Consider the following 15,757-nt stretch of genomic DNA (forward strand, 5'->3'; position numbering starts at 1 on the left):
AACGGCCCCTTGAAGAAGAACTGAAGGTTACTCAGCTGTAACCGGAGTTCCTTGAGATGGACTTTGCATGTTCACACTCCCCACCTGCCGCCTTCTCTTCCTTGGAGTCCTGTTTGGATCAAGGAAGGGGGCCAGAGTATAGCATCCCCTTTTATAGTCTTGCCCTAACAGGATTCAGGAGCACTGAGAGAAGCGGGTGGGAGGGCTTTAGTGGGCACTGCTGCTAGAAGGTTCTGCCAGTTGAAGCTGCGCCATTGGTACATCCCAAGCATGAGAATGTGCAGAGCCCATCTCTGACTCCGGTGATAGGTGGGTAATATTCATTGCTGCAAGCGCCTGTTGTTTGGGAATCAGCTGTTTTCCTCCAGGTGCCATAGTGCCCTGGGAACTGCACTTACTGGATGTGATGTCAGTCTTGTTTATCACTGGAAGAGGCTTCAGCACTGGGAGCGCAAGGCCAGCTTTAAAGGAAATGGAATTTCAGTTCATGAACTTGAGGGAGACAGAGGCTTAAAGATTCATATATTCCAGGTCCTGAAGGGACCATTTGTGATCATATAGTCCGACCCTGGGTGTTCCTGTCCTCCCTGCCTGTCTATCTCTCAGTAGCCAGACAGTGGGAAGAGACCCCTGCTTGCTGGAGGGGGCAACCTCTCTGCTTTGGTGAGGCTGCAATTTGAGTCAGTGCTGAAGAGAAGACTCAGATGAATGGAGAAGTGCAGTAGTGCAAATTAATTCCTCCAATCCCTACCTCAGATCATAGAATCATAGAAGATTAGGGTTGGAAGAGACCTCAGGAGGTCATCTAGTCCAACCTCCTGCTCACAACCTCAACTAAATCATCCCAGCCAGGGCTTTGTCAAGCCGGGCCTTAAAAACCTCTGAGGATGGAGATTCCACCACCTCCCTAGGTAACCCATTCCAGTGCTTCACTACCCTCTAGTGAAATAGTGTTTCCTAATATGCAACGCAGACTTCTTCTTCGAAAAATGTCCCTGTGGGTGCTCCACTCTAGGTGTCGGTGCACCCCTGCGCCTTTGATCGGAGATTTCTGCAGCAGTACTCGTACCGGCCACGCATGCTCAGAGCCTGGCCCCCCGCTCTGAGTATACCTCTAGTGAGCATGCGCGGCCGGTTCCCTCAGTTCCTTCTCTACCATCCCTGGCTTGAGATGGAGCTCAGCAGACTCGTTAAAGAATTTCTTTCCTCATCTTAAAATAACTTGTTGTTAGACAGTTTCTTGTTAGTTAGTGTTACTTACCCTTTTTTCTACCATTTAAAAAAAAAAAAAAAAAAGAATAATTTTCTCTCAGCCGCTTCAGACATGCCTGGCTCCACAGGCTTTAAGCACTGCTCCTCCTGTAAGGATGCTATCCCTCTCTCGGATGGACATTCACAGTGCATAAAATGTTTGGGGGAGACCCACATTCCCCAAAAATGTGCTCACTGCACTTAACTAAGCTCCAGAGCGAGAAAAGACAGGGAGCTAAAACTTAAACTTATTCTACTTCAAAAATCCTTAGGGTCCGCCTCAGACCCTGGAGCAGACTCTGCCTCCGCTCACCGACACAGCTCTCCCACTTCTAAAAAGCAGAAGAAAACAGCAAAATGAGGGCACCTTCTGTCAAATTCAAAAGAAGCCCTTAGACACAAACCTTCTCCGGTCAGATCCACGGTCTCCTTACCGGTGCTCCCCCGCCTGAGCACTTTTGACGAGCCGGGCTCCTCCGGCACCGCATTAAACCTTCCTGTGCTTTCGGCGGCAGCGCAAAGCCCCGGTGCCGAGGCGACAGGTTTTCAGTTGCCTGCCTCGATTACGGCACCCATCGGGACTGCGACGAACGCGGTGCCGACATATCAGGTTCCCTCACAGCAATTCTATCAGCCTTCACCTTCAGCTGCCTCAGCGCTGCCGTTTACACAGTCAAGTGACCTCTTAGTGTCACCTATGCTGCAATCGCCCTTCCTTAAAGACTGCTTCTCCCTTATGAATGATTCAGGGTCCGAACAGCCTTCCTCCAGTGAAGAGGAAGAGGAACTACAGGGTGATGTTTCAATGCAATCAGAATTCCATCCTCGGACTCTTGTCACCCGCGGGCACAGGAAAATTGTCTCAGACTGTCCTCGAGACCCTGCCTCCTGGTGTGTTAACCCCTGGATGGCACCGCCTATGCCTTTTCCACAACCATGACAGTATTGGGCCCCATGGGCATCTTTCCCTCGGCAGCACACCCGCTATTCCAATTCGACGAGACGCGAACGTCCAAATGATATGACTCACTTGGCGGCACCCTCCCATTCTCAGGATCAATTAACTCCTGCTCCTGACCCAGTACCAACTGAAGTACCAACTGAAGTAATGCCTGAAGAAGCTTTACTTCGCTCCCCTCTAACGTCCTCAGATGATTTTTCGAAATTCCAGGATCTCTTTAAAAGGGTTGCCAGCGAGCTTAGAATCAATCTACAGGAAGTACCAGACCAACAACATGAGTTAACGGACATCCTGCAACCCTCTTCTTCATCCAGACTGGCATTACCAATCAATGCAGCCCTTCTGGAACCCGCTAAGTCCATCTGGCAGGCTCCAGCCACAAGCCAGCCTACCTGCAAACAAGCAGACCGTAAATATTTCATTCCCTCTAAGGGCTCTGAATTCCTTTTCTCACATCCTGCGCCAAACTCACTGGTAGTGGACGCAGCCAATCAAAGGAACAAACAACAGTATTTCCGCCATACCCCAGCCAACAAGGAAAGCAAACGCTTAGACCTGCTGGGTCGCAAAGTGTATGCCTCTTCAACCTTACAATTTCGAATTGCCAATTATACCGCAGTTCTGGCAAAGTACGACCATAGAAACTATAAGAAGTTCATGGACTTTATTGAACACATTCCAGACCAGAAGAAACAACAGTTTACAGCTTTAGTTTCCGAGGGCCAAATCATATCATGCAAGGCTCTTCAAGCAGCTCTGGATACAGCCAATACCGCAGCAAGATCCACCGCTACGGCGGTGGTCATGCGCCGAGGTTTGTGGCTCTCCTCTTCCCTTTTTCCTCGTGAGGTTCAGAGTACCATAGAGGATCTCCCTTTTGATGGTGCTAAACTCTTTGCTTCCACCACGAATGAGGTGCTTCACTCAATGAAGGAGTCAAGGGCAACTCTTCGGTCCTTAGGAATCCAAACCCCTACGACCAGAAGGCGACAGTACAGATATCGACCTTACCACCGTCCACGCTACCCCCCATATACTCAGCATTTCACAAGATCTCAGGATCAACAACAGCAACACCAACGCTAGAGATCCAGATATCAGCAGCGTCGCCCCAATTCTTCCGGGATGCTCCAACTTCCTCCAACTAATAAGCAGATTTGAACCTTTGGTTGAGGGTCTCGTAAACATCGTCCCAACTTCAGCGTATGCACCACCTACAACTATCTTTGGACACAGCCTACGGCCATTTTTGCACCAATGGCAGAATATTACCACTGACAAGTGGGTTCTAGAGGTCATCACAACTGGGTATTCTATCCCCTTCCTCTCCTTACCACCCACCCTCCCTGTCCCTCTTCAGGGACCCCTCTCACGAGCTACACCTCCAGCAAGAAGTACATCATCTCCATCTGGGGGCTATCAAACTCATGCCCGAATGCCACAAGGGGAAAGGGTTCTACTCCCATTTTTTAACAGAAAAGAAAACTGGAGGATGGCGACCGATCCTCGACCTCAGGCGGCTCAACAAATTTATCAAAAAGCAAAAGTTCAAGATGGTTACTCTCACCACCATAATTCCAGCCCTGGAGCAGGGCAATTGGTTTTCAGCCTTTGACCTACAAGATGCCTATTTTCACGTCACTATCCACCCGGCCCACAGACGTTTCCTTCGTTTTACCCTCGGCTCAACGCATTTCCAATACAGAGTTCTACCCTTCGGCCTTTCCACTGCCCCCTGAGTTTTCTCCAAGCTCCTAGCGGTAGTCACTGCCTACCTCAGGAAAAAAGGGGTCATAATATTCCCTTACCTCGACGATTGCCTTCTCAAGGCCTCCACATTCGACGAAGCCCTCTGCTTCACACAACTCACCATCGATTGCTTCCAATTTCTGGGCCTGCAAATAAACAGAAGCAAATCCATATTAAGTCCTACCCAGCACCTGGAGTTTATAGGAGCGAGCCTCGACTCCACAACCGGGCTGGCATCTCTCCCACCCGACCGATTCAATACCATAAAACTGCTGGCTACAAGACTTCGCAACAGCCCCCGGGTCACCGCCCGAGACTGCCTCCAACTACTAGGGCACATGGCCTCGTGCACCTTCGTGGTCCAGAATGCACGTCTCTACATGAGGTGCTTCCAAGCTTGGCTGGCCACGTGCACTCACTAAACAAACACCTGGCCATACCCTACCGAGTCAAAGACTCTCTCCTATGGTAGACAGTCCCCTACAACCTCTGCTCTGGAGTCCCCTTCCTCCAGACCTCCCCAACTCTGATAATGGCGACCGATGCATCTCTCACTGGCTGGGGGGCCCACATCTCTCACCAAACAGTCCACGGGCTATGGTCTCCTTCCGAGACCTCCCTGCACATAAATGTTCTAGGTCTTCGAGCTATACGGAATGCCTGCCGCCACTTCCTGCCACTAATCAAGAATCAGCATGTACGCATAATGACAGACAACATTGCCTGCATGTTCTACATAAACAGACAAGGAGGGGCTCGCTCCCACTCTCTTTGCTCAGAGGCCATAAAACTCTGGAATTGGTGTCTTGCGAACCACATCCACATATCAGCTGTTTATCTCCCAGGGGTGATGAACACCACTGCCAACAAGTTAAGCAGACATTTCCCTTCGGAGCATGAATGGGAGATAGATGAGGGAATCATTTACAACATATTTCGCACTTGGGGTCACCCAACCATAGATCTCTTTGCAACTGCGAAAAACACGAAATGCCTCAATTTTTGCTCCAGGGCGGGACTGGGCAAACACTCCCTCGGAGACGCATTCATGATCCCATGGCACCGGGACTTACTTTATGCATTTTCCCCAATACCATTGCTCAACAGGGTCCTCATAAATATACGAACAGACCTTGCCAGGGTGATCTTGATGGCCGAGACAACCGTGGTTCCCTTTCCTCACTAGAATGTCAATTCGACCACCGATCTCACTGCCTCTCATCCTGAACCTTTTATCACAGCAACACGGCCGGCTTCTTCACCCAAATCTCTCCATGCTTCATCTCAAAGCCTGGTACCTGCATGGTTCTCCCAACGAGAACTAGACTGTTCTGACCAAGTTCAGAGGGTGCTTCCACACAGCAGAACACAATCCACCCGTACCACCTATCTCCGAAAGTGGAAGCGATTCACAGAATGGTGTTCAACTAAACAACTGTCTCCTACCTCGGCACCTCTACCCTGCATACTCGACTACCTATTTGACATTAAGCAATCCGGCCTTTCCTTCAGCTCCATCAGAGTCCACTTAGCTGCCATCACAACCTTTCATGATACAGTTGACAATACCTCGGTCTTTGCTCATCCCATCACCAAGCGTTTCCTTACGGGACTCCAAACCTTATATCCAGACATTAAGCCACCTACCCCTGCATGGGATCTTCACCTAGTATTGTCCTGTCTAACTCATCAACCCTTTGAGCCCTTAGCCACCTGCTCCCTATTGCACCTCTCGATGAAAACAGCCTTTTTGGTGGCGATTACCTTCGCCAGACGGGCAGGAGAGATAGCAGCCCTTATGGCAGATCCACCATATACGCTCTTCTTCAAGGACAAAGTTACCCTATTCCTACACCCGAAATTCCTTCCAAAAGTTCACGCTTCATTTCACATCAATGAACCAATACGTCTACCAACTTTCTTTCCGAAACCACATGCAAACTCCTTCGAAGCCACAATGCACACACTTGATGTGCGCAGGGCCTTATCCTTCTATTTGGACAGAACCAAACCCTTCAGAAACTCTCCTAGACTCTTTGTCTCCATCGCGGAGCGCTCCAAAGGCATGCCTATCTCTACCCAGAGACTTTCAAACTGGATCTCCGATTGCATACGACTCTATCAGATAAAAAATGTTACACCTCCAGCATTGATTAGAACACAATCCACTAGATCTGTATCTACCTCTGTAGCCTTCTTACGTAAAGTACCATTGACTGACATTTGTAGAGCAGCCACTTGGTCCTCCGAACACATATTTGTCAAACACTACGCCCTTACTCAGGGCCCTCTCTCTGATACTCGATTAGGCAGGGCAGTATTATCTACTGCATTCCTATCAGATCCGAAGTCCCAATCTCCTTGAGATACACTGCTTCGAAGTCACCTAGAGTGGAGCACCCTTCTTCCTCGAAGAAGAAGAGGAGGTTACTCACCTTGTGCAGTAACTGATGTTCTTCGAGATGAGTGCCCCTGTGGGCGCTCCACTACCCACCCTCCTCCCCTCTACTTCGGAGTTGGGGTAGTCTCCGTTGTAGAGAAGGAACTGAGGGAACTGGCCGCGCATGCTCACTAGAGGTATACTCAGAGCGAGGGGGCAGGCTCTGAGCATGTGTGGCCGGTACGAGTACTGCTGCAGAAATCTCTGATCAAAGGCACAGGGGCGCACCGACACCTAGAGTGGAGCACCCACAGGGGCACTCATCTCGAAGAACGTCAGTTACTGCACAAGGTGAATAACCTCCTCTTCCCCCACTGCACCTTGAGAAACATTGCTTCTTGTTCTGTCATCTGCCACCTCTGAGAACAGCCTAGCTCCAACCTCTTTGGAACCCCCTTTCAGGTAGTTGAAGGCTGTTATCAAATTCCCCATCATTCTTCTCTTCTGCAGACAAAATAAGCCCAGTTCCCTCAGCCTCTCCTCGTAAGTCATTTGCCCCAGCCCCCTGATCATTTTCATTGCCTTCTGCTGGACTCTATCCAGTTTGTCCACATCTTTTCTGTAGTGGGGGTGGGGGGCAAAACTGGACATAATATTCCAGAGGTGGCCTCACCAGTGCCAAATAGAGGGGAATAATCACTTCCCTTGATCTGCTGGCAATGCTCCTACTAATGCAGCTCAATAAGCCATTAGCCTTCTTGGCAACAAGGGCACACTGCTGACTCATATCCAGCTTCTCGTCCACTGTAATCCCCAAGTCCTTTTCTGCAGAACTGCTGCTTAGCCAGCCGGTCTCCAGCCTGTAGCAGTGCATGAGAGTCTTCCGTCCTAAGTGCAGGACTCTGCACTTTTCGTTGTTGAACCTCATCAGAATTCTTTTGGCCCAGTCCTCCAATTTGTCTAGGTCATTGAGGACCCTATCCTTACCCTCCAGCGTATCTACCTCTCCCCCCAGCTTAATGTCATCTGCGAACTTGCTGAGGGTGCAGTCCATCCCATCATCCAGATCGTTAATAAAGATGTTGAACAAAACCAGCCCCAGGACCGACCCTTGGGGCACTCCACTTGATACTGGCTGCCAACTAGACATAAAGCAGTTGATCACTACCTGTTGAGCCCAACAATCTAGCCAGCTTTCTATCCACCTTATAGTCCATTCATCCAATCCATACTTTTTTAACTTGCTGGCAAGAATACTGTGGGAAACCAGTGTAAATCAGTGGGAATCTGATTAACACCCTGGCTTTATACAGGGGGCCAGCCCCCTCATGAAGAGATCCTGCACCCTGACTTCTGTCAACAAAAATGTGCATCCTCTCCTCTGCTCTTAAGCAATGACCTCACCCTAAGGTGTGGCTGACTAGCCCTCACACCTAGCCAGACACTGGCTGTTGCTAATTTTCCTGGTCCTGCTGCAGCCTGTGTAACATCACTGTAACCGCCTCTTCCTGTGCACCCTTGCTTGTGCACTTTAGGTGCCAAGAACTGACAGCTGTGTTGGTAATTTGCTAGGAACCTGAGAACCTCACTTAATTTGCATGAAATGTTGCCACTTGCAGCCATGCTCAGTCCATGTTGAGTACTAATGTGCAAACTCCAGAGAGTACAGCTCCTGCCATGCTATTTTCCATCATGACCCAACTGCAGCTCTATGTGGAGCATTGTATGCTGGGAGCCTGTAGTTCTGTATTAAAGGTGAAGGCAGCTATGTGTCACATTATAGAATCCTTTAAATGACCCATGAGCCAGGCTTCAGCCACCCCAGTTTAAATTATATTTTGATTAAGAGCGGGGATGTGAACAGTCTTGAGGGGCACAGTGTTCCCAGCATAGAGTAGGATGTATATAAACATGCACTCCTCTCCTTGCAGTTCCAAGCCGGAATCGCCTAAGGGTTCATTTCTTTAAATGAAGTTAGACTGTCAAGTCTGTTGAAATGTATGCAGTTCAGCTGGCCGTTGTGTAAGAATGCAGCGTGTGCTCGCCAGTTGGCACCAGTCTTGCCAAATGTTTAGAGGCTGTCTGGCCGAAACAAATAAAATGAAAGCATCACTGATTAAATGTGCCTGAAATGCTTAATTGGCTGCCTGAAGAACAGAAAATAAAACAAACTGCTTTCCTTGGTGCCAAAAAAGCAGAACAATGGAGAATAACAAAGGCCTGGGACAGTGAGCCATCAAACGCTGGGGCATGCAGGGCAGCAGCCCAGATCGAAGTGTCCTGTTCTGCAGCAAGGTGTGTTTTCTTTCTGCCCTCTCCTTTCTTTAGAGCTTTAATTTCATTATTTAGTAAATATAAATAAATTGGTGAACAAGCCAGCCAAACAATCCAGAGCCAAGATGTGTGTCTGCCTGAGAGAGGGCTTCAGCCCAGCGTTTACACACCACTTGCAGTCAGGGGCGGCTCTACAGTTTTGGCCGCCCCAAGCAGTCATGCGCGGGAGGCGCCCCCGAGCCGCGGGAGCAGCGGACCTCCCGCGGGCATGACTGCAGAGGGTCCGCTGGTCCCGCGTGGCCCGGCTGGACCCCCCGCGGCTGCGGACGGTTCGCGGATCCCGCGGCTCCGCTTGAGCTGCCGCAGTCATGCCTGCGGGAGGTCCAGCCGAGCCGCGGGACGAGCGCTCCCTCCGCAGTCATGCCTGCGGCAGGTCCGGTCGTCCTGGGGCTCCGGTGGACCTCCCGCAGGCATGACTGCGGCAGGTCCGCCGGCGCAGCCTGCCGCCCCCTAGATTTGGCCGCCCTAGGCACCAGCTTGTTTTGCTGGTGCCTAGAGCCGCCCCTGCTTGCAGTCATCTCAGCTCCTCTTCTGGGATGCATGTATCTGGTCAGCGCTCAGCTCATTCTGTTCAGTGCCCTGGACCATCAAGAGCAGGCAAGTCCCACCCTGTGCAGTGCTCTGCCCTCCTCTAATAGTGGCTGAGCCTGGACCAGCCTGGGTTAGTCTCTTAACTCAGGCAGGAGAGGCTCATGCTTTAAGATCCCAAGGTGCCAGGTTCAGTCACACGGCCAATACCCCACTCAGGAGCATGGTGGTATGCTGCCTAGTGCATATGTGGCTCCGGCAGAGCAGAAAGCTACTGGGATTAGCTTCTCAAATGCTGTCCTCCCCTCCATACCAGCAGGCATGTATTGGGTCACAATCCAGAACTGGGAGGAGGAGAGGAAAGAGACCTCTGTCCTCCCAGCAGCTAGGGAGAGACCCAAATGAAGTGACATTGTTAAGCTGCTGTGGTGTGATGCACCATCAGCATGCGGTGACGTAGCGAGATGATGATAATTTCACGAGTCTCCATCTGTGAAAAGCAGAGGGTCCCACTGGCTTTGTTTAGGGCAGCGATGACCATGGGCCAGCAATTCTGAAACACAGTCAAGTCTGTTCTTAATTTTAGTCTTTGCTTTGCTGACTGCTCAGTTGTTCTGGCTGCTGTCGGCTTTTCCAGCCAAGTCTGTGCTGGTCATAACAGACCCTAACTACTGTGCAAAGCAATAAATTTACACAGTGGTGCATCCATTCCTCGGGCACGCAATAAAAGCCTTTATGATCTGTTTGGGATGTAAAGCAGTGAGTCTACAGAGAAATTGGTAGTGTTGAAATTGGGGGAGGGAATCCCAGCGCAGGCTTGTGTGCCGTCTTTATCAGTTTGTAGTTGTTGCATATTTGAAAGTAACTGAGCTAGAGTTGCCAAATTGTTTGCCAAGAGTCCTGGGAAGCCCCAGGCACTTCTTCCTGTATGAGACCTAAAGAATAAAAGCTGTAGATCGGCCCAGATCCTCAGCGCCATTGATGCCGATTTACATCTGCTGAGGATCTCACTTAGAGCTTCACTTGTGTGTAGATAGAGAATTGCCATTCACCTTTCTGGCACTGCAGTTGCTTTGAGGAGATCCAAGGGCTTACAGGGGTTTTTGCTCATCAAAGGCGAGATTAGTCTTCTGTTTCCCACGATGGCTCAGTGGTTATGGCACTAGCCTAAGACTCTGGAGACCTGCTCCACCCCAAACTGCCTGTATGACCTTAGGCACATCACTATGGGCTGGTCTGTGCTACAAAGCTAGGTCAGCTTAACTACATCACTCAGGGCTGTGGAAAATGTTGTGTCCTGTGTGATTTAATGAAGCTAAGCCCTTGGGTAGACACCACTACCATCTCTCAGAGAGGTGGAGTTACAACAGTAATGGGAGACCCCTTTAATTGCTGCAGTAAGTGTCTACACTACAGCAGCGCAACTGCAGCCCTACTGCTGTATGACTAGCGTTTCTGCGTGGATGTACCCTTGGCTTGTCTGGGCCTCGGTTCCCCATCTGTACTACCTCTTCCCTGCCTCCCAGGAGTGGTGGGGATGATTATGGATGGTGTCCCCATCACAAAAGCCACTGTTACAACTGGGGCCTCAGCATGGAGGAGTAGGACTGGATAACCAGTGGAGTCTGTCACCCATTGGGAAGATTTCTCAGGGTCAGGGACCAGGTGAGTCCACAGGGCAGTGGGAGGGAAGCTTGCCCTGTATATGTTGTCGTGTCACTAGAGAGGGTATCCATTTGTATGTAGGGCTGTCAGGTCAGTAATCGATTCGCTTATCAGTCCATACGTGGACTTGGGCCTCCTGACTTTCACAATTTAAGCCCACGTGTATTTTACCATCTTATGGCCTGATCCCTTCACCCGCTGAAGCCTAGAAAATGGAGAAACTCCCTTAGATTTCAGTGGGAGCAGACCACTGATCTTGGCTGGGAAAATTGAGGGTTCTCACACTGCGCTCATCACTGGAGTATCTGAGTACCTGCTAGTCATTCAATAAGCAGCGGCTAACATCTGTCATGTCCGCTCCCAGGAGGAGAAGTGTGCAGTACAGTGCTTGGGTCTGCAGGTTTGTATAATTCTATACATGCTGCCACCTGTTTATATTAGAGAAGACAGGCCAAAGAAATGTGTCTAGCCCTTTGAGCGGATGGAGGGGAGGTTTGTGATGGTCCTTAGTTCCTGGGGGAATTTGTTCCACAGACTCAGGTTGGCCCCTGAGGAAGCTCTCTCCTGCGCAGACGGTAGAGAGATCCAGCATGCCAGAGGAGCAAAGTTGTTGACAATAGTCTCATCTGTTCGATCCAGATTGTGGAACGCCTTGAAGATAAGGACCAAGGCCTGGAACTTGAGTCAGTATTCTGTGGGAAGTCAGAGTTGTGCGACAGGCAGGCAGCAACACACTGCTCCTGGTGGGAGGACTGGACCTTTGAGCCTTGCTGACAGGAGATGGGGACCTGGCTGAGGATTTCAGCAATAGAGTCATGCTAGCATGTTGCAGAGGGATGATGGTCAAGCCTCAGAAAAAGAAGTCAGAGAATCACCAGCATCACTTACTGCAGCACCTTGGTGTCCTATCACGGCCTCACATTCGCGTGCCAGCCAGTCCTAATGCTGAGTAGTGGGCAGATCTACTACGGTAACAGCTCTTGTCAGCAGGGCTGCATGTTTAGGGGTTATGTGAACATAAGAACAGCCATACTGGGTCAGACCAATAGTCCAGTGTCCTGTCTCCAACAGTGGCTGGTGCTAGGAGCTTCAGAGGGAATGAACAGAACAGGGCAGTCATCAAGGGATCCATCCCCTTTCGTCTACTCCCAGCTTCTGGCAAACAGAGGCTAGCGACACCCAGAGCATGGGGTTATGTTCCTGCCCAACCTGGCTAATAGCCATTGGTGGCCCTATCCTCCAGGGACTTACCTAATTCTTTTTTGAGTCCAGTTAGAGTTTTGGCCTTCACGGTGTCTCCAGTAACAAATTCCTCAGAGTGACACTGCGTTGTGTGAAGAAGCACTTCCTGTTGTTTGTATTAGACCTGCTGCCTGTTAATCTCATTGGGTGAGCCCTGGTTCTTATATTATGTGAGGAGGTAAATAACACTTTCCTATTCACTTTCTCCACACCAGCCATGTGGTTCAAACCCAGGCATTTAATCGACATGCCCCTTAAAACCCGGGTCTTGAAGACCTTTTTCTAACCCTAGCTTAAAGCTGTTAAAATTCCAACAGAAGAGTGATCAGAGAACTAAAATTCAAAGCTTGTTGTGATCCAACATGATTCCAGTTAATAATCAGATCCTGCGTCCCTTACCCAGACAGAATCACTATTGACTTCCAGGGAGGGTCGTCAGAGAAAGGAGGCCAGGCAGTGCCTCCAGCCCTATAGGACATCCTGAGTAAGCAAAGACCTAAAGAAATTAAGGGTTCATGGCTGATACATCTGAACTAATTATTAGTCTCCAGTCTGAATGCTTAATGAAAATGGTTTGTTCCCCTTAGCAGCCCCTTAAAGCTGGGTTTGAGAGAGAGACGTGGAACCCTGCACAACCCCTCTCAATGAGAACAAGATGTTGTCTGGCATGCTGGGAATTCAATCTGCTTTGAGAGCTAGTGTGTCTGTATCACTTACTGATTTGTCAGCTCTGCCAGTGACGGGGGAGGGACATGTCATAAGCAGCGCTCTAATCTCCCAGAGGTCAGCCCTGCTGGATTTCACATCAATGTTTTTCCAACACACTTTTCGAAAATCCCTTCTTCCTGGGGTTTTGAAGGAGAAGAACAAGCTCCAACCGGAATACAGCAGCATTGAAGACAAAGCAAAGGGCCCTATTAGGGTGACCAGACAGCAAGTGTGAAAAATTGGGACGGGATGGGGGTAATAGTAGCCTATATAAGAAAAAGACCCAAAAATCAGGACTGTCCCTATAAAATCAGGACATCTGGTAACCCTAGGCCCTGTATGCAGCCAAAAAAATACCTTGGTCTGCCTCCCTGTGAGACTGAAGCAGGTCTGAATGTAAATGTTGTTTTCTCTCTCCCTTTGTTTACAGGGAATCTGAAGCATGTGGTTTAGCTGAAAAGGAAAGCTCATGTTTCCACAACAGTGGAGCGTTTCCTGTGCCAAAGACAGTGTGTTTATGTGAGCAGCTTGCGGAATTCGTGGCTGCAGGGGAAATTTGGGAGAATTGGGGTTTTTTTTGACGTTTCCAAGCAGCAGTGAGTGGCCCCAGTGCTGGGGGGTAGGGGAGCTCCCAATTTCCACCCCCTTGTTCCAACAGATTCCGGCTTATTTTTTACAAAACTGCTTTTATTCTTGCAGATGTTTTTTCTAATTATTTTTTTTAAGGGAGGTGGTGGGTGAGGGCCACTCTGAGCCACAGACTCTCCACAGTCTGGCACCTGTGCCACTTGTACTGGGCCGCCCTCCTGGTGGGACCACAGGCTGTAGGTGTAGACGCTGTGACATGAACTCCAGAGGGGATACATTGAGCGATAGGCACAGGTCCTGTAATCCTGGCTGCAGCCTTATCTGTGGAGGGAGCCACAAACGTGTTTTTAAACAAATAAAAGAATTGAAATATTTCTGCGTTGTCCCGTGTCCTTGCAAGCTGCCTATCACCCTGCGCAGTATGAGCTCCCTGTGCCCCTGGACTCCCCCTTTGTCTGTAGCCATCTGTTGTCCTATACATGCGTTGTAAGAACTGTGGGGCAGGGACTGTCTTTTTTGCTTTGGGTCTGTTCAGCACCTAACAGAGTGGGGTCCTGGTGCATGACTGGGGCTCCCAGGCAGCCTAACTGGGGCACTGCTAGCTCTCAGTGACCCAGGCTACCCCGTGTGGAATTGGGCCCAGCATCTGCTCTCCGTCACTGGGGAAAGGGCTTGATTGGTCTGTAGTTGCCGGAGGAAGAAAGTGGCTTACTGGAGCTCGTTATCCAGACTTCTGCGCTCTGGTGAGGGAGCCGGATACCACAGTTAACCCTTTGTTCCAGGGGTTTGGCCTCTGGAGGTTGGCTTCACCTGCTAGGAGCCACCTTCTCTAGGAGCACTTGCACTGACAGGAGTACGGCTAAGTGCAGGCTGAGCACCCAGTGCTTTTGTCAGTAGATGTGGTTTTGACCCATAGTGATGTCAGTGCAGCCCTCTGGCTCCTGATGAGCTGCCAACATGGCCCTCTTTGGTGCTCTGTTCACAGCTAGTGCCTTGTCACCACAGCCTAAACCTCCTGCAGCCAGGAAACCAACAGGCAGCTTGCACTCAGACCCTGGGTGGAGGCCAAGATACAAGCTAAGCTGCCAGTGAGCGCCAGGAGGCCGTTTATTTCTGTTGCTGATAGCTGGGACACATCCCCTGAACAGGCAGTTACTGTATAATCACCACCAGAAGCTGGAGAAGTGGATCCAGCTGATAAACATCTGCCATGCCGCAGAAAGTACCTTGCATTCACCATCGGGCCTGTTTGCCAATCAACTGGCACTGCTAGAGTGGCCTCTCTGGAGACGGGCTCTGCTCTTCCAGGCGATTCCAGCAGCATGTGAAGTGTGGTGGTCTCTGAATGCAGGAGCAACAGCAGAGTGCCAGCCAGCCACGCCAGCTCCAGCCACCCTGAAATGCAGGAGGGTTTGACTCCAGATCTGAAAATTTATGAATTGGGCCCAGTGCCAGCAGGAACATTTGCTGACAAAATACAGTGCAAACAGATGTGAATGGCCATGTAGCTCACGGATACTAGCATCTAGAACCATGGCCCTGGAAGCCCCAGCTCTTTGTGCAGGGCTGTGCAGCGCTTGCTTGGAGACCTGGGAGTGAATGAGTTGCAGGTGGGGCATTCCCCTATAAAAGTCTTCCAGGTGGGAGGTTATTTTTTGAGGAAGGTGATGAAGGCAGGGAAGGGAGAATGTCAGAAGTGGTGCAAATATAACTCAACTTCACTTAAAATGTGCTTCCTGTTTTATGAAGAGTGAGATCCTACGCTGTCCCCTGCCACCTCCCGCAGCTCTGAGCAGTCCCCTTCACACACCAGCCCTCAAGGAGAACGCACAGAGGTCTGTCTCCTGGGGCAGATGAACAACTCGTAGCAGAACCTGACATCAACCTCTCTCCTTTGCCCTAGGAATCGGCAGATGGAAAACAAATTGTGAAACTGGAAAGAGAGAAATTCAGCTGGAAAACACGTACTCCCAGGGGGATTCTGTGGGATTATTAGGAACAGAACAGCAAGAAACAATGTTTAAAATTAGTCGTGTCCCTTTAAAAACAAATCCCAGCCCAGCTGGAGAGTGATTTTTGCACTGTGTATAAAGCTGTTAGTGCCTCCTACCCCTGGGCTGCAGCAGGGTGGTCCAAGCAGTCAGCTTTGTCCTGCTGAGTTGGCATTAGTTGGTTGTCTATTGGTTTAGAAGTTCCTCCTCCCCCTCTCCCACTAAAAAAAAGAAACTCCAACGAATCCTGGAATCCGTAAGGGAATAACTAGCATGGAGCAAACATGGGGAAAGGCAGCCTGGAACAGGGGAAGGGGATTGATTGTCTCTGGGGGTTCCTTTGCTCTCCTTGAATAGAAG

At 50.1% G+C, this 15,757-nt stretch overlaps 1 protein-coding gene across 5 annotated transcripts in view; it reads left to right on the plus strand.

Moving 5' to 3' along the window:
- Positions 1-13,744, plus strand: part of HDAC8 (histone deacetylase 8) — a 114,750-nt gene extending 101,006 nt beyond the window's left edge. For all 5 annotated transcript variants that reach the window (XR_005584723.1, XM_039488784.1, XM_039488785.1 and 2 more), the window contains one exon: positions 13,249-13,744. Coding sequence is in view for 4 of the 5 variants with exons in the window: in XM_039488784.1 (XP_039344718.1) it covers positions 13,249-13,271 (23 nt within the window). In the remaining variant the exon portion in view is untranslated. The remainder of the gene's footprint in view (positions 1-13,248) is intronic.
- The last annotated feature ends 2,013 nt before the right edge of the window (positions 13,745-15,757 follow it).

This window comes from Mauremys reevesii, linkage group 9 (genome assembly GCF_016161935.1).
Source record: "Mauremys reevesii isolate NIE-2019 linkage group 9, ASM1616193v1, whole genome shotgun sequence".
NCBI classification, from domain to species: domain Eukaryota; kingdom Metazoa; phylum Chordata; order Testudines; family Geoemydidae; genus Mauremys; species Mauremys reevesii.